Genomic DNA, 18,493 nt, shown 5'->3' with positions numbered 1-18,493 from the left:
CACCTCAGCCCTACCCTTCCTTTACCCTGGGGAAGCTCAGTCAGCATGTCAATGGGCCAACAGCAGCCAGAGAAGCGCTTATTCAGCACAATAGTGCTGTTTATTATTTTTCAACTACACACACACACACACACACACACACACACACACGCACGCTGCTCCAGATCTGCAATGTTCCATGTCAGAAAAAAACACTCCCAGATTCTGCCTGCTAGGCCAAGCTAGTACCTCCAGCACTACAGCATTAAGCTGCCCAAACCAGTTAGTGGCTGCTACTGCACTCTCTCGTGTGAGTTTGTTCATGTTTCATCAGACATCAGGACATGCCATTAAAGTGTCCAGTCAAATAGGTCAATGAGGTGGACATAGCACTTCTTTGTGGCGTGGAGTAAAGGAACTGAATACATGTTTATTGATATTGAGTGGCAGTAAAGGTCTGTTGATGACTTATTAACAGCAGTGGTCCATTGATTGGGCTACACAGGCTGGGGTCAAGGCTGTTGTGTCATATAACCTCTCCACTACCTGCGGTGTGACTGTGTGTAGAGTAGGGGTCGACTGACGGACTTCCACAATGGGATCCACCGTAGCCCACTTCGGGGGGGGGGGGGGTTGGTTACCACGGCAACAGGCATAGGGGGCGCCGTGTGCATCCATTATGGAAGTCATGTGTAGTGAGACGGGGCGATGGGGGGCGAGGGCCTGGGGGCATGGGAGAGCAGCTGTCCCCCAAGCCAGCCCCCGATCAAACGGGAGAAACATCTGGAAGGCTAACCGCTGCAGGGGGTCCAATCCATGTTAGCTCCACTAGGCTACTGTCGAGGAGAGACGTGTTGCCTGCAGGGGATCATGCTCTAATACTGTACAATTGACAGGAGAGGCTAGCCCCCGCCCTCTATACAGGAGTTTTTAAACTAAAGCCGTTTCCTATCTAGCTTGTCTATGCTTCACTGTTGTCCTTTATTGCCAATACCAATTGTTAATCAATAGCAACACTATTGATTAGATACTGTAGGAACTCGGAAGAGTGTTTACCTTTCTTCTGTGCTCACAGTCACAAGAAGAACAACTCCTTTTGGAAGTAAACGTTGCAGAGAGAATAAACTGCTGTTATAAATGGGTCACCATTTCAGCATCACGCATTGCCGACACATGGGAGAGTAAAAGAAACACGACATTTCAAGAACACTCACTGTCATGCTGCCTCTCAGAGGCACGAGCAAAAAAACATAGCTGTACAAAAGCAGAGCTTATCATATTATATTAACAGGGCTGTTTAAAACTGACATAGGATTATTGGTGGGTGCGGTCAGTAAGCCTAAATGTCTCAAATGGGAATCAGGTAAGGTCATAAAAAGGTGAATCAGTTTAGGTTATAAAAAGGTGAATCAGTTTAGGTTATAGAAAGGGGAATCAGTTTAGGTCATAAAAAGGTGAATCAGTTTAGGTTATAAAAAGGTGAATCAGTTTAGGTTATAAAAAGGGGAATCAGTTTAGGTTATAAAAAGGGGAATCAGTTTAGGTTATAAAAAGGGGAATCAGTTGAGGTTATAAAAAGGGGAATGCGTTTAGGTTATAAAAAGGGAATCAGTTTAGGTTATAACAGGGGAATCAGTTTAGGTCATAAAAAGGGGAATCAGTTTAGGTTATAAAAAGGGGAATCAGTTGAGGTTATAAAAAGGGGAATCAGTTGAGGTTATAAAAAGGGGAATCCGTTTAGGTTATAAAAAGGCGAATCTGTTTTGGTTATAAAAAGGGGAATCAGTTTAGGTTATAAAAGGGGAATCAGTTTAGTTCATAAAAAGGGGAATCAGTTTAGGTTATAAAAAGGGGAATCGGTTGAGGTTATAAAAAGGGGAATCAGTTTAGGTTATAAAAAGGGGAATCGGTTGATGTTATAAAAAAGGGAATCAGTTTAGGTAATAAAAAGGGGAATCAGTTTAGGTTATAAAAAGGGGAATCAGTTTAGGTTATAAAACATAGAGCCATGTTTGGTATTGATTAGGCAGGAGTATGGTTGGAATCCAAATCTAAGTCTGACCTTCCGATATTCCCTGTTCATAGTATTCAGGCATGCTCCAGTTGACTGACAGTAGTAAGAGTAAATGCTGTGGCAGAGCGGAAGACGAGCACGTGGCGTCCTTCCTCCCCTGAGCCTTGATCCCTGCATACTGCGGCCTGAGCCAGCCAACCGGCCTAATCTACAGTACCCATGGCCAGGGGGATGGAGAGAGCAAAGGGAAGGAGAGGGAAAGGAAGTGAGTAGGAGAGGGTGAGAGAAAAGAAGGGAAGATGAGAGAGGGAGGGAGGATTGCGAGAAGGGTGGAGAGAAAAGGAGAGAGGAGAGGGAGAGAGAAAGAGAGGGAGAGAGAAAGAGAGAGAGAGCACTGTTGTGCGCTGCAGCCTCTATCTCCTCTTGTTCCAATGTAAAACGTGAGAGATTTGCTGCTGCTTTCTGCTAATATGGAGCTGTACAGTCACCCTCCAAAAGTATTGGCACCCTTGATAAATAAATGAGCAAAAAAGACTGTATAAAATAAATACTGAGCGATATTGTATGCTCAATAAAATGGGAAAATGATATACTTTTAAACTAATACAATTGCTCAGAGGAGGAGATTTTGTTCAACAAGTAATAAAAAAATCTAACCTCACGAGCCAAAAGTGGTCACCCGAAAATGGCTTACTACGTCACTTATGTGTAGATACGGTATCTATACCACATAATTTCTCTCTCTCTCTCTCTCTCTCCCTCTCTCTCTCTCTCTGCTGTGTGTGCATCTATTAGCTGTCACTCAAATTGCTAGGAGCTAAAGGTTATTGGCTGTAACTTGAATTGCTAGGGGGCTGGCCCACGTAGGGGCTGTGTCCAGGCACTCCGATTCATCCACATTTGTATTATTATTATTATTTGTATTTTTTATTTTTTTGTTTTTTTTATATTTTTTTGCTCATCTTTATCAAGGGTGCCAAATCCTTTTTGGAGGTGACTGTATGAGCTAAGAGGCAAGAAGAATCGATGATGTGTTTGCTAATTTACACTGACTGACTCAAGTCAAGTGTGACCTTCCCAGTCCCACAGGGTCGTGAGAAAGTATGGGAGGATGTTTAGACGATATGGCTAGAGATGAATCGGTACCTGTTTCATTGAGTTGTTCTAATTATGTCACAGCCCTTCACCTTTATACCCCAACATCACATTGCCCTTTCATATGGTCTCCAAGCAATCTGAGGAAGCCGCCACCGTGCACACCCACAGCTGAGGCTTGTATAAACAGTGGTGTGGGCTAGTGGCTAGGGCAGGGACAGCGGTGGGCCACTGCCCTGCTCTTAGGGAGTGGAGCAGGGCAGAGGCAGAGGTCCCATATGCTTTGGGGTGGGGTGGCGGCAGTGACTAGGTGAAGAGTTTTTCGGGGGTGCGACTGTACCACAGCTCTGCTGAACATCTTGTCACTCTGTTATGTCTGAGCTCAATTGTTCCCAGCCAGCGTCTCGCTCTGTCACTTAACTTGTTAACACTTCCCCAGAGAACTCCCAAACCCGGGCCTGCTTCAGCTCGAACATGTCTGTGTTCAGATCCAAGAACATCACTGTCAGTCTAAGATGAATGTTACTTTCCCTTCTCTTCCCAAGGACATGGGAAATGTGTGGTACAGTCACGGTGTATTAAGCGGGGAAAAAATCATAATGATAAACACAATGTAACTCTTCTCTGTACTGATAAAAACCTTTTTTTACATTTTTTATCTTGCAGGGCGAACATTAATGAAGTGGAGACGGAGGTGGTGGAGATTGAAGTGAAACTAGACAAGGTAAGAAACCTTTGTTTTAATAACCCTTTATCCCCCTCGGGAAGCCTTTTCAACTAGCCTCTAGATCCTATTGTCACTATAATATAAGCCATATTATAAACGGGCCATTTGGGTCCCTGATGCTCATTGGTTGAAACAGCATTTGAGCCGTGTGTATATCAGACAATAACCCTGGTATGACCCAGAAAAAAACGTGTTTACTGTTCTATTTATGTTGTTCACCAGTTTATAATAGCAATAAGGCACCTTGGGGGTTTGTGGTATACGGCCAATATACCACGGCTAAGAGCTGTATCCAGGCACTCCGAGCAGCCCTTGGCCATATACCACACCTCCTAGGGCCTCATTTCTTAACTAAACCACTGTTGTCCTTCTAACTGTTGGCTTCAAGTGCTCAATGGTTTTATTTTGATAGAAAGCATGTGATATATCCATTACAGCATATTTAGGAGTTCATTTTGATGCTTACTGTACATCCCATCTACTACTACACCGATAATGGAATGAAATTCCAGGCATATACACTGAGTATACAAAACATTGCTCTTTCCATAACATAGACTGACCAGGTGAATCCAGGTGAAAGCGATGATGGCTTATTGATGTCGCTTGTTGAATCCACTTCAATCCGTGTAGATGAAGGGGAGGAGACAGGGTTAAAGAAGGATTTTTAAGCCTTGAGACAATAGAGACATGAATTGTGTACCATTCACAGGGTGAATAGGCAAGACAAAAGACTCCAGTGCCTTTGAACGGGGCATGGTAGTAGATGCCAGGTGAACCGGTTTGTGTCAAGAACTGCAATGCTGCTGGGTTTTTCATGCTCAACAGCTTCCCGTGTGTATCGAGAATGGTCCACCATCCAGCCAACTTGATACAACTGTGGGAAGCATTGGAGTCGACATGGGCCAGCATCCCTTTGGAATGCTTTTGACAGCGCGTAGAGTCCATCCCCCTGACGAATTGAGGCTGTTCTGAGGGCCAAACGGGGGGGTGCAACTCAATAGTAGGACCCTAATGTTTGGTATAGTCAGTGTACAGGACTGTATATTGCAGGATTAAAGGATGATGGTGATAGCAGCTACCTATTTACACCAGTTAACCTGCTACACTGGTGTGCCCCGTTTACACACACACACGCACGCACGCGCACACACGCACACACGCACACACACACACACACACACACACACACACACACACACACACACACACACACACACACACACACACACACACACACACACACTGATTACCAAAGTGGCATGCAGCCCTCCTATCTAGACAACCTGAGTAGGACAAGTAGGCTAGTTGGGGAGTCCTACTACTGTACATTTATACCCATCAGTATAACACTGTATGCTTGTAATGGGATGGCCTGACTTAAACCACTGAGTACTGGGGGCGATTAAAAAAGAAAGCATAATCTCACACTGTCGACTTGCTTAATGTTTCAGCAGCTCAGGTTTGTGTGGGCTAAACGTGACGTGGCAGGGCAGGGGGGGATAGGGAAGAGGACCGACAACATTAGAATGCATTAGACTGGCTTTCAAAGCATTGGGTTACCCTCTAACGAGGAAGCCTGATGCTTTGTGGTAATGCTCATGATGTCACCAGTCCATCTGTTCCGTTTGACCTTGAGTTATGTGAGTGATGTGCCTGCGGAGGTTAGTCTGCTGCTTCGCTCTCCCTTCACTATATCATCACTGTTGGCATGAGCAATGACCGTGAAAAGTGCAGAATGTCTCAGTGTGACATTATGTGAGGGTATGCGGCTCTTTGGCTCGTCAGATGTCATGATTTGGGTGTTAATATACTGTACAAATAATGGAAACACTTGAGTTTAAAAAAAAGAAAGAGACTGGTCGGCAGGTAGTGGTTAAGAGCGTTGGGCCAATAACCAAAAGGTCGCTGGTTTGAATCCCTGAGCCAACTCGGTGAAAAATCTGTCGATGTGTCCTTGAACAAGGAACTTAACCTTAATTTCTCCTGTAAGTCGCTCTGGATAAGAACATCTGCTAAATGACTAAAATGTAAATGAGGGATACAAAGTATATTGAAAGCAGGTGCTGCCACACAGGTATGGTTCCTGAGTTAAATTAAGCAATTAAGATCCCATCATGCTTAGGGTCATGTATAAAAATGTTGGGCAGGTTATCATTTTGGTTCCCATTTCTATGCCACCATAGGAGGACACTTTCCCCCATCCACAGGGCACGAGGGGTGGTTAGATGAGCATGAAAACGATGTAAACCGTAAGCCGTGGCCGTCTCAGTCACCAGATCTCAACCCAGTCGAGCACTTATGTGAGATTCTGGAGCGGCGCCTGAGACAGGGTTTTCCACCACCATCAACAAAACACCAGATGATGGAATTTCTCCTGGAAGAATGTTGTCGCAGCCCTCCAATAGAGTTCCAGACACTGGAAGAATGGTGTCGCAGCCCTCCAATAGAGTTCCAGACACTGGAAGAATGGTGTCGCAGCCCTCCAATAGAGTTCCAGACACTGGAAGAATGGTGTCGCAGCCCTCCAATAGAGTTCCAGACACTGGAAGAATGGTGTCGCAGCCCTCCAATAGAGTTCCAGACACTGGAAGAATGGTGTCACAGCCCTCCAATAGAGTTCCAGACACTGGAAGAATGGTGTCGCAGCCCTCCAATAGAGTTCCAGACACTTGTAGAATCTCTGCCAAGATGCCTTGAAGCGGTTCCGGCGGCTCGTGGTGTCCCAACGTCCTATTAAGACACTTTATGTAGGTGTTTCTTTATTTAGGTTGTTACCTGTATTTAAGCTTACATCTTTTGGTATTAATTGTTGAATTAAAAAGATACGTGAGAACATGTATCAAGTGTTATGCCCAAGGGTTTTGCAGGTGACTCATACTGTTTGGGTTTGAATTTGACTCACCCATGTTAACTCTCACCAGAAGCCCAAATCCATTAGCGTACTATCACAATACGCAGAAGGGCATTACTCTACCCGAACATGAACCCACTGTCAAACCACTAATCCTGGCTCTGTCGCCTTTTCTTATCCCTCAGTAGGGAAACAGGTGGGACTCTCCTCTCAACCGAAAACACTGGCAGCCCATTCCTAGTTCTCTCCCTAGGAATTAGCGTGAGAGGATATGGTCGGCCGGCCCTGAGTTGAGTCTGGCTAGGGGCTGTGTGGAAATGGCCGTTTGCTTGAGAAGGGTGAGAGAGAGAGAGAGAGAGAGAGAGAGAGAGAGGGGCTGGCCTTGATTCAATGTCTTGCGAATGTAGAAAGAAACGACACACATTGTAGTGAACCATAAATCAGGCTACGTGGCAGTTCAGCTGTCAGAAGGTAAACATTGTGACAGGCCTTGTCATGGTGACTCCTGAGGGTCCAAGTCTTCCACCTCTCTTTAGATTCCTGTGAAGTTAGAAATGTGACTTGTCATCTTGCTCTGTATTTTTCAGCGCGTGGATTGGGAGAGCTCTTTCGGCAGTTAGATTCTGTCCTATCCAAAAATGTCAATGTTGCAACCCTAGAGTAGATAAATCAGTTTATAGATGAATCTTTGTGGTTGCAACCAAAAAGTCTTTACACTGAAATCCACACTGTTAACCCCAGTCCTGGACCGCATCTCCCCCCCCCCATTAGTGGCATGTGTGCTAGTTGCATGCTTATGTCATGGGGTAACATAACAAGCCACATGAGAATGTGCTCCACCACACCACACATTACTATGGGTGATAATTGCGGGGCCAAAAGCAACATGCAGCCGTAGGACACGCGTAGTCGCCAAGTGTGGCGAGCATGTGTTGAAATGCACAAAATGGTTAGGTTGGGAATCTCTGTGTGGGAATATGATGTGGCTGTTTGCTGTGGAAAGGGGGACGCTGTAGTATGCTACAGGAGCTCTGTCCTTACGGACGTCCTCGAATCTGAGGGGGTACAAAATCAAGTGGCTGTCCTCAGGATTCAACCATAGGTTTCATCTCCGTGACATAATCACAATGGACGGCCCATTCAGGGTTTTTATTTCACCAGTTAATTTATAGGCCAGAGAAAGTCCCTCCACTGTGCACAGTATTTAAGATTGGAATCGATTTGTACTGTATGTAGAGAGGTGTATCATTTGCTACTCTGTATGCGTACCCTAATCTCCTCTCCCTACCTCATTCGCTGCACTTCTTTCTCTCTTCTCTCCTCCCCTAGTTGGTGAAGCTATGCAGTGGGATGATCGAGGCAGGGAAGGCGTATGTCAGCGCCAACAAACTCTTTGTGAACGGGATCCGGGACCTGTCCCAACAATGCAAGAAGGATGAGATGATATCGGTGAGGTTCAGTTGGATCCGGGAATGTCATATACCACAATGTCTAATGTAAGGTGTAATAAGTTGTCTTCCAAGTGTTAGGTTATAGCCTCATAACCTTGTTATACTGTCTTATGCACTTATTCACTATTTACTGGATATTAATCATATACAACACAACACACCTAGACTTTCTGCAGATAGCCTAGCGATTAAGAGCGCTGGGTCAGTAACGGAAAAGTCGCTGGTACGAATCCCCGAGCCAACTTGGTAAAAAAATCTGCCAATGTGACACTTAACCCTCATTTCTCCTGTAAGTCTCTCTGGATAAGAACATCTGCCAAATGACTCAAATATAAATGTAATAATATCTAAGTCCATCACGTAAAATGTATTCCCACAAAGCACAAACTAGCCTTTTTGTACGTGGTAAAACACGCTTGAATGTCTTGGGGCCGGGCTCGGCGTAGTGCTTAATCTTGGAAGTAGTGCTTTCCTGCTCTCTGACCGCGTGCCTGAGTAAGTCTGTGTGTGGACCTGATTACTCTACGAATGGATTAGTCAGTGTCAGTGGAAGGATCAGGCCTGGAGTGGAGGCTTACGACGGTAGGCCTACGTCTTGGTCAGGGTTCCAGGACCAGCGTCCTCCAGAACTTTCTCCATGAGAGCTGAGTTTACGCCAGAAGTAGTAGACTCGTTGCCGCCAACATTAAGTGGTATTAAAGGCCTGCTAGTGCATGGCTCTCCAATTGGTTCACCCTCTTGTCTAATTCTGAGGATCTCGTTAAACTTATTTGTATTTTCCATTGAAAACATGGAAAAGAGTTAGGCCTGCAATTATGTTTCCATTCTGTCTTAGTCTTGTAAAATATGAGTGACAAAATCCATCAGTAAAATTGGAAAATGCTAACTTAATTTGACTATTTGTACAATAGAAATGAAATTATACTTGGCATGGCAGCATTAGCAAAGGGAACAGGATCCCTCTCTGTCTCTAATCTTGTTAAAATGCTGTAATACAATATACTGAAGCTATTGTGGCTTGTTTTCCTTGCAGGAGTGTCTGGAGAAGTGTGGGGAGAGCCTCCAGGAAATAGTCAACTACCACATGGTAAGTCTCTCCTCCTCTCTCTCTCTCTCTCTTTCTCCTTCTCTCTCTTTCTCATTCTCTCTCTCTCTCTCTCTCTCTTTCTCTCTCTTTCTCCTTATATCTCCCCCTTTCTCTCTATCCTCCTCTCTCTCTCTCTCTCCTCCTCTCTCTCTCTCTCCTCATCTCTCTCTCTCTCTCTCCCTCTCTCTCTCTCCCTCTTTCTCTCCCCCTCTCTCCTTCTCTCTGTTCCCCAAACTCTACCCACATACTCCAATCCTGATACAGTACTGAAAGTCCATAGAGACCAGGTAGCACTGAGCACAATGATACAGTATCATAACATCTTGAAATGCTAAATGCAATGGTCTCTTATTCCCTTTGTCTGATCTGTCTTTAAATGGTTCAACATGTAGTAACATTTCATTCACAAATCATTCAATGTCTCTTCTTCCTCATTGTTCTCAGCTATGCGATGGCTCTGTCCTGACTCTGTATGTGGTCGTGTAACTATCGCCATCTGCAATCAGCACACTGCCACAGTAGATCAGAGGGCACGAGAGGGTTGGATACGGCACAGCAGCTGTCTTCGACTCCTTTCGTTGCTCTTGGAGCGTGTACAGTCTGGAAAATGTGACAGTGTAGAGATGCCGCCAGATATTTGACGGGAACGCTATGACTGCGTAACGTTGAATGAAAACCGTTTCCCACAGGTTTTACAGTTGAAAATTCCTTTACTCAGAGAGGTTTTTGCAGACGTTATAGCTGTTCAGTTGGCGACACGAGAAGCATCAAGGCAGAGTCACAAATCGCAATAACAACTTTAAACAGAAAAACCACTGCGTCGGCTGTATTTTCTTTGGACATGTGGAGGCTAAGGGAGCGTCTACACAGACGAGCACAGACTTAGCTCCTGCCTGGAACCAAAAGCCCTGTAATGTATTGCTGTGTTGTTTCACCACCTCCCTCCAAACTCAGACCCCCTGCTCTCTGTAGCTTCTTTGAAGTCCATTAGTCTAAAACCCTGGCGCATGTTTGATGTTTCTGTTAGAGGAGCGTGAGCTTCACATTCCTTCTGAGGCCAGGAAAAGGGCCACGATAGCAAATCACCATAGCCTTTTCTATCAGGAGACTATATCTAGGGAGAAAGAGCAGCGCTATAAATGGGATGTTGATGGGTGAGGTCACTGAGGCCGGGGTGAATTAAGAGTGTAGGAGCTACAGGGATGACCCCGTCTGACCCTGCTTTCATCATGCAGGCCTCGGTGCAATGTGATTCAGAGAAGCCAGCAAGACTTTAATTGGTCAGAGGATCAGTGAAGTGATGGGGAAAATTGATACAGTTCATCACAGTGCTTGTCCAGGGCTACAGCAAAAACAATGTTTACTGTTGGGGGTACTCGAGGACTGGAGTTGGGAAACACTGGTTTACTGTAGGTACATCATTCATATCTTCACTCTTGGCCTTGTGTAACTAGTAAAGCCAGTGGTATTACTGTCTGTCTGGTAGAGACGTGGGGGGTGCTGCCCTTCACCGGAGAGAGAGTGTTGGACAGTCTGATGAACACCCAGCTGGGAGCACCCTTCTCCCTCTTGTCTCCCCTCGCTCCATCCACTCTTAGTCTCTTCTCCACTCCCTGCTCTATCTCCCCTCTCTGCTCCCTCTAGTCCACATTAGCATTACTGCACTCTTAGAAAAAAGGGTTCCAAAATGGGCTCTTTGGCTGTCCCCGTAGGAGAACCTTTTTTGTTTCAAAGTAAAAACCCTTTTAGGTTCCATCAATAAACAAAAAAAGAGTTCTAGCTGGAACCAAATAGGGTTCTTCAAAGGGTTATCCTATGGGGACAGCCAAATAATTGTTTTAGGTTCTGGAGAGCACCTTTTTTTCTAAGAGCGTGGGTCTCTGTCGTGCTTTGTGTTGCTTTGATGTCTTGAGTGAGGAGGAGCAGACCAAGGACACAGACAGGATTGATAGTGATACAGTATGTATGCGATGAAAGGAATCAGGGGGAATCTCTCTTTGGTCTGTAACATTATCTGACATGTGTAACTTTTTGACCAAATTCACATTGAAATGTGAGTTACAGAGCTGTCATTCTCATTAAAAGCAAGTTTAAGAGGCAGTAGATCTGTTCTAATACTGATCAAAAATATAAATGCAACATGTAAAGTGTTGGTCCCATGTTTCATGAGCTGAAATAAAAGATCCCTGAAATGTTCCATACGCACATAAAGCTTCTTTCTCTCAAATGATGTGCACACGTTTGTTTACATCCCTGTGATCATTTCTCCTTTGTCAAGATAATCTATCCACCTGACAGGTGTGGCATACCAAGAAGCTGATTAAACAGCATGATCATTACACAGGTGCACCTTGTGCTGGGGACAATCAAAGGCCACTCTAAAATGTGCAGTTTTGTCAGAAAACAATGTCTCTAGTGTTGAGGGAGCATGCAGTTGGCATGCGGACTGCAGGAATGTCCACGTGTATCCATGCCAGCCCAGGACCTCCACGTCCGGCTTCTTCACCTGTGTGATTGTCTGACATCAGCCACCCAGACAGCTGATGAAACTGAGGAGTATTTCTGTCTGTAATAAAGCCCTTTTGTGAGAAAAAAAACGAATTCTGATTGGCTGGGCCTTGCTCCCAAATGGGTGGGCCTATGCCCTCTCAGGCCCACCCATGGCTGTGCCCCTGCCCAGCCATGTGAAATCCATAGATTAGAACCTAATTTATTTATTTCAACTGACTGATTTCCTTATATGAACTGTAGCTCAGTAAAATGGTAAAAACTGTTGTGTTGATATTCTTGTTCAGTATATGTGCTCTATTTCCATGCTTCCTTGTTCTTAAGTTTTTGTTTTTTGCGTCTTTTACTTTCAGTTTTGTACACCAGGTTCAAACAGCTGAAAATACTAGATATTTGGTTATTGAATATATATTTCACAGCGGTTTAGATGGTACAATGATTCTTTGCTTGTTTTGTCACATAAACGGAGGTTAGGTGAACTATTAGAATTTTAGCACCCGGGTCATTTCTGCATATGGCACCTTTAACATAATGATCTTTACACAGATCACCAGTCAAAGTAGCCATGTCCCCTTTCTGATCTGACGATAAGGGCTTTGCAGTTTTTATCAACTGAAGCACCATTGTAAAACTACTGTAGGTGTTCATCTTTTAGCTACATCTTTTGCTTCTTATCGACAAAGGGGCAACATTTTGAAGTGGACTTGAGTCTCCATTTGTCCATTCAGTAGTGTTGCAAGAGATTAATGAATACGAAATGATGAGGGGTACATCTGTAGTTTATGACATGCCCCTATGAAGTGTGTGCGTGTGTGTGCGTGCGTGTGCGTGTGTGTGTGCGTGCACGTGTGTCTGTGTGGAGCGGCATGGCAGCTGCCACTGTGGGCACCTCTCCAGACTACTAAAAGACCCATACAAATGGGACCATTGAGTGCCAACTGCCCCGGTCACAGCCAACCCCTAGTGTCCTCATAACCCATATTCATAACCCATATTCACAGTCATACGCATGTGGGTAGACAGACACATACACTTGAAGGAGGCACACATGTCTAAAGGGAGCGCCCTGGCACTCTTCTCTCTCCACTTCCTGCTAATTCAGTTACTATGCCAGACCAGGCCGGCCACCACAACAGAACAAACAAGCTATGTTTGCTTGGAAGTAAGACACAAGCCAGCCAAGTATAGCTCCCTTCTGAGCTCAGAAACTAGGCCTGTTTGTTCTTCTCTGGGAGATTCACAATATAATTCTCTGTCTTCTAGAACAACAAATCATCAAGGAAAACTGGGCCAATTGTTAAATAGTCACTGTTTCATTCAAGCGTGACAGTACATTTGAGTTTTTGATGAATTATTGATGTACTTTTGTCTCTCTTAACATCCATTATTTTAGAAATGGGGTAATGGTAGCGATGTGGGTGAGGAAAGGGAGAGACTGGGTGAGTGACTAGGGGAGAGACTAGGGGAGAGACTGGGTGAGTGACTAGGGGAGAGACTAGGGGAGAGACTAGGGGAGAGACTAGGGGAGATACTAGGGGAGAGACTAGGGGAGAGACTAGGGGAGAGACTGGGGGAGAGACTAGGGTAGAGACTGGGGGAGAGACCGGGGGAGAGACCAGGGGAGAGACTAGGGGAGAGACTGGGTGAGAGACTAGGGGAGAGCCTGGGTGAGTGACTGGGGGATGTGGGGGCTTATTGCCAAGTCTTAATGTAATAAAACAGTTACTGAACACTATTTATTTACACACAATCCCTGGATTATCAGCGGGGGTTACAGCAACGTGACCATCCAGAGCTTTGGGGCTGGAAGCTGTAGACAAAGCATGAGGATGGGATGGGCAGGATTCCCATTCCAATCCCCATCACGTTCCCAGTTAGGATCAGCCAGTAGGGATTCTCTGGATACTGGTCCAGGGGAGTGGGATTGGATTGGACTGGATTCTCTACATTAGTAGAATTCTGAAGTGGGATGCCAAAGTTCTGGTTTCTTGGCTATGCTAACTGATTGAGAGGACAGAGTGGGTATCTATCATTCCACCAAGAGCATTCCAGCAACCTTTCCATGCAGAGAGTTAGTGCTTAAGGTTAGCCTATAGATGGTGGTGAAGAGGTCAATGGACCGCAGACCGTTGGGGATAGAAGAGGGACGCCGGATACAAATCTGATCGAACCAGGTGGATATTTGTCCACTCCGTCATGATTGGCGTATAATAAGAGGCCCACAATGTGGGTTACTAAAGTCAGATGTTGATATATTTGTCTGTTTTCACTGGATAACATTTAGAAGTTGTCCTTTATCCGGTTTAGAAGAATTGACTGCTAAATGCTAACTCCCGTTTGTATAAACGGGTAGCATAGCTAGCATAGAGAAATCTGTGGAGGTAGTCAAAGTCTTTTTTAACTGTCATGCAGTGGATTGGTGATGATGACATGAACATGTGTTGGGGTTGACATCCATACAGCATTATACTCTGATTTTAACCTCAACATAGTGTGAAATACGCATGTAAACAGCCTAAATGTAAGCAAATTTTGCCTGTGGGGCAATGAGGAGATTTGTGATCTTTCCCCACGGTATCATTCCCCCTCTCGTTTCCATGGCATTTCCATTCTTTTGGTTGAGTTCCATTGACCTCTTTACCACATCTATACAGCATTTCACTACAAAATAGATAAAGCCATCTACTATAAGTACAGTAGGGATCGGATTGCTTGGTGCTGAGTGGATTGGTGATATCTAATCTTTTGATTGCATCAAATATCCCCCTGTCCCAACATGTGCAGTTGTGATCCCACCCTCATTCTGGAGGTCTACTCTCAGGACATAGAGGATATGTGTTTCACATTTCCCTGTTCTTCTAGTCTATAGAAACTATCCACAACCCCTTGTTTCTGTCTTTGGAGATGGATCAGTGAACCAGCAGGCAGTCTCTCTCTCTCTCTCTCTCTCTCTCTCTCTCTCTCTGTCTCTCTGCAAATAGGGAGCACCTGTGGCATCGTGGCCTAATTAAGGCAATGTATCTCCAGCCGCTCTGCCTCCACACACACACAGGCTGCTGTCACCACAAAGCAGCTCAGGAATGTCACAGGCTGCACAAAACACAAACCGCCGAGCCGGGCCGGGCTGGGCTGGGCTGGACTGGGCTGGACTGGGCTGGGCCCAGGAAACCCCTCAGCACTTTTCTGTCTCCATAACACACACATGGAGCTGTAGGGATGTTAACTACAAACCTATGTAGAACACGTTATCCACCTCAAACCTCCCCCAACTACACACCAACATGTCAGACGTACGCCCCATCACAGTGTCCAATCTGACACGCCCACCTTACTTACACAGTGGTGTTTGTTGCCAGGCCCTGTTGATTGCATTTTTGCTTGTCCGTGTGTCTGAAATGTCACACAAGATTTTCAATTACCACTTGCTGTGTTGTGGCTTATTAACTTGGATCGGGCAAAGCAAATCAATCGACCACACACAGCGAGAGGCGAAGAGACCGAGAGAAAGAGAGCGATAGACGTTCCTGTTTAGTGTGTTTTCATCTCTGCTTTGCCAAGCTCTGCTGATTTACAGTGACAAAGGGTGGTCGGCGTCCGGCTCCTAGCCCGACGCTTCATTTGAGAAGCGATCCCACAAACCTTTAGGCCAGAAGCATCAAAGGCAGTATATTTACTGGAGGCAGAGAGGTGTAACCTTCGGATTAGCATATTTATGGCTGGTTGAATGAGGCAGACTCTCGTTGTTAATCAAGAGGGACGCTGGGTCCTGTTATGGGGGGAGAAACACTACGCTTCCAAAAGGAAAGACTGTTCTGCTCCCCTTCTCTCTCTTATTCTCTCTCTCTCTTATTTTCTCTCTCTCTTTCTTATTTTCTCTCTCTCTCTTATTTTCTCTCTCTCTTATTCTCTCTCTCTCTTATTCTCGCTCTCTCTCTTATTCTCTCTCTCTCTTATTCTCTCTCTCTCTCTTATTCTCTCTCTCTTATTCTCTCTCTCTCTCTTATTCTCTATCTCTCTCTCTTATTCTCGCTCTCTCTCTTATTCTCTCTCTCTCTTATTCTCTCTCTCTTATTCTCTCTCTCTCTCTTATTCTCTATCTCTCTCTCTTATTCTCTCTCTCTCTCTCTTATTCTCTCTCTCTTATTCTCTCTCTCTCTATGTCTCTCTCTCTCTCTCGCTCTCTTATTCTCTCTCTCTCTCTCTCTTATTCTCTCTCTCTCTGTCTCTCTGTCTCTATCATTCTCGGTCTCTCTTATTCTCTGTCTATTTCTCTGTCTCTCTCTCTCTCTCTCTCTCTCTGTCTCTCTCTCAAATTCAAATTCAAGCTGCTTTATTGGCATGAAAAACATTGTGTCAATATTGCCAAAGCAACAATGTATACAATATACATTGTAACAAAATTGTAAATGATAGCAAATAATAATATAAAATGGTAGTAAATAATAATACAAAATTAAATACAAAAATAATAACAATACAATGGTAACAGTCTACAGTAAACATTAATAATTATAGTAATAACAATAATAGTAATAATAAGTAAGTTACTGTTTACTATGCAGATGTTATTATTCAGTGTCCCTCAGGCTATGGCAGGAAAATACATATTTGGCTGCAAGAGGAGCCATTGCTCCTTCGCCCATGAGTATTCTTAGTTTTTCCTCTGGGTTCAATTTGTAAAAATGTGGAATATATGTAGTCATTTCTGTGAATAATGAATCTCTTTGTGAGGAATATTTATCACAGTAAAGGAGAAAGTGCATCTCTGTCTCTACCTCCCCTGTCATGCAGTGACCACATACACGCTCCTCTTTGGGTAGCCATGTCTTTTTATGTCTGCCGGTTTCTATTGCCAATCGGTGGTCACTCAGCCTGTACTTGGTAAGGATCTGTCTCTGCTTCGTATCTCTGACAGAGTAGAGATAATCAGCCAATTCATATTCTCTGTTTAGGGTCAGATAGCAATTTAGTCGGCTTTGGGATTTTGTTTCGTTTTTCCAGAATTGTAAATATGATTCCTTTGATTGGTTCATGATTTTGCTTATTGGAATTCTTTCTTTTGAAGCAGTGCTGGTGTCAGCTTGGTTGGTGAGGTCCAACACCAGCTGAATGAGAGGGCTCGTTTCTGGGCTCAGCTCTTGGGCTTGAAGTGCTTTAAATTGCAGACTCGAATTTGGACTTGAATTTAGATGTAGCCAAAATTTTAATGATCTTTTCTGTATTTTCATTATTACTGGAAAACGGCCCAATTCTGCCCTACATGCATTAGTTGGTGTATTTCTCTGGACTTGTAGAATTTTCCGACAGAATTCTGCATGTAGGGCTTCAATTGGATGTTTGTCCCACATCTTAAAATCCAGTTTATTGAGTGGCCCCCAAACCTCACTTCCATAAAGTGCTATTGGTAGGATTACACTGTCAAATATTTTAGTCCAAATTCTAATTGGGATGTTGATTTTGAATAATTTCATTTTTATTGCATACATTGCTCTGCGGGCTTTTTCTTTGAGTGCATTCACTGCCATATTAAAGTTTCCCGATGCAGATATGGTCAGACCAAGGTAGGTGTAATGTTTTGTGTGTTCAATTAAGGTGTTGTTCATGGTGAATTTACATTTGTGTTTCTGACATCTGGGTTTTTTTTGGAAAATCATGATTTTAGTTTTTTGGAAATGTACTGCCAGGGCCCAATTATGGCAATATTGCTCCAGAATATTCATGTTTTGTTGAAGACCTTCTTTGGTTGGTGATAGAAGTACCAAGTCATCAGCATATAGCAGGTATTTCACCTCTGTGTCAAATAGTGTGAGTCCTGGGGCTGGAGATTGGTCCAACATGTCTGCTAATTCATTGATATAAATGTTGAAAAGATTTGGACTCAAATTGCAGCCTTGTCTCACACCTCGACATTGTGAAAAAAATTATGTTCTTTGGTTTTTGATTTTTATTGCACACTTGTTTTCTGTGTACATACATTTTATTAAGTCATACACCTTACCACCAAGCCCACTTTGTAGAATTTTGTAGAATAGCCCTTCGTGCCAAATCGAATCAAATGCTTTTTTAAAGTCAATAAAGCAAGCAAAGATTTTGCCCTCTTTTTTTTTGGTGGACGTGTTTATTAATTAGTGTGTGTAAGGTGTATATATGGTCAGTAGTGCGATGGTTAGGGAGAAAGCCAATTTGACATTTACTTATTACATTTTTTTCTTGAAGAAAGGTTTGAATTCTTGAATTCAAAATGCTACAGAAAATCTTTCCCAAGTTACTGTTGACGCAAATTCCCCTGTAATTATTGGGGTCTGATTTGTCTCCACTTTTGTGGATAGGGGAGATGAGCCCCTGGTTCCAGACATCAGGGAAGCAGCCAGAAGTTAAAACCATGTTGAACAATTTAAGCACAGCATTTTGCAACTCAGGTGTGCTGTTTTTCAGCATTTCATTTCTGATGTTGTCTACACCACAAGCCTTTTTTGATTTAATAGATTTTAGCTTTCCATTTAGTTCTTGTTGGGTTATTGGGTAATCTAATGGATTTTGGTTGTTTTTAATGACTGATTCCAGGATGTTCAATTTTTCTTTAATTTCTAATTGGTTCTGTTGTAAGTCTTTTTGTGGGATGTTTTTGTATAGATTATCAAAGTAAGTTTTCCAAATTCCTACATCTTGTATGGCTAATTCTTGTGGCTTTGTTGTGCTTAAATTGTTCCACATGTCCCAGAACTGATTTTGGTCAATTGCGTTTTCAATTTCATCAAGTGTCTTGTTGGTATAATTC

At 43.9% G+C, this 18,493-nt stretch overlaps 1 protein-coding gene across 7 annotated transcripts in view; it reads left to right on the top strand.

Moving 5' to 3' along the window:
- The window catches only part of LOC110492072 (arf-GAP with coiled-coil, ANK repeat and PH domain-containing protein 3), a 109,242-nt gene that overhangs the window by 64,214 nt on the left and 26,535 nt on the right, over positions 1-18,493 (top strand). For all 7 annotated transcript variants that reach the window (XR_005036524.1, XM_036946980.1, XM_036946979.1 and 4 more), the window contains 3 exons: positions 3,755-3,812; positions 7,999-8,118; positions 9,154-9,207. Coding sequence is in view for 6 of the 7 variants with exons in the window: in XM_036946979.1 (XP_036802874.1) it covers positions 3,755-3,812; positions 7,999-8,118; positions 9,154-9,207 (232 nt within the window). In the remaining variant the exon portion in view is untranslated. The remainder of the gene's footprint in view (positions 1-3,754; positions 3,813-7,998; positions 8,119-9,153; positions 9,208-18,493) is intronic.

Source organism: Oncorhynchus mykiss, chromosome 16 (genome assembly GCF_013265735.2).
Source record: "Oncorhynchus mykiss isolate Arlee chromosome 16, USDA_OmykA_1.1, whole genome shotgun sequence".
Classification (NCBI taxonomy): Eukaryota; Metazoa; Chordata; class Actinopteri; order Salmoniformes; family Salmonidae; genus Oncorhynchus; species Oncorhynchus mykiss.
Note: the sequence above shows the minus strand (reverse complement) of the source record. Positions and strands in the feature narration are given on the sequence as shown.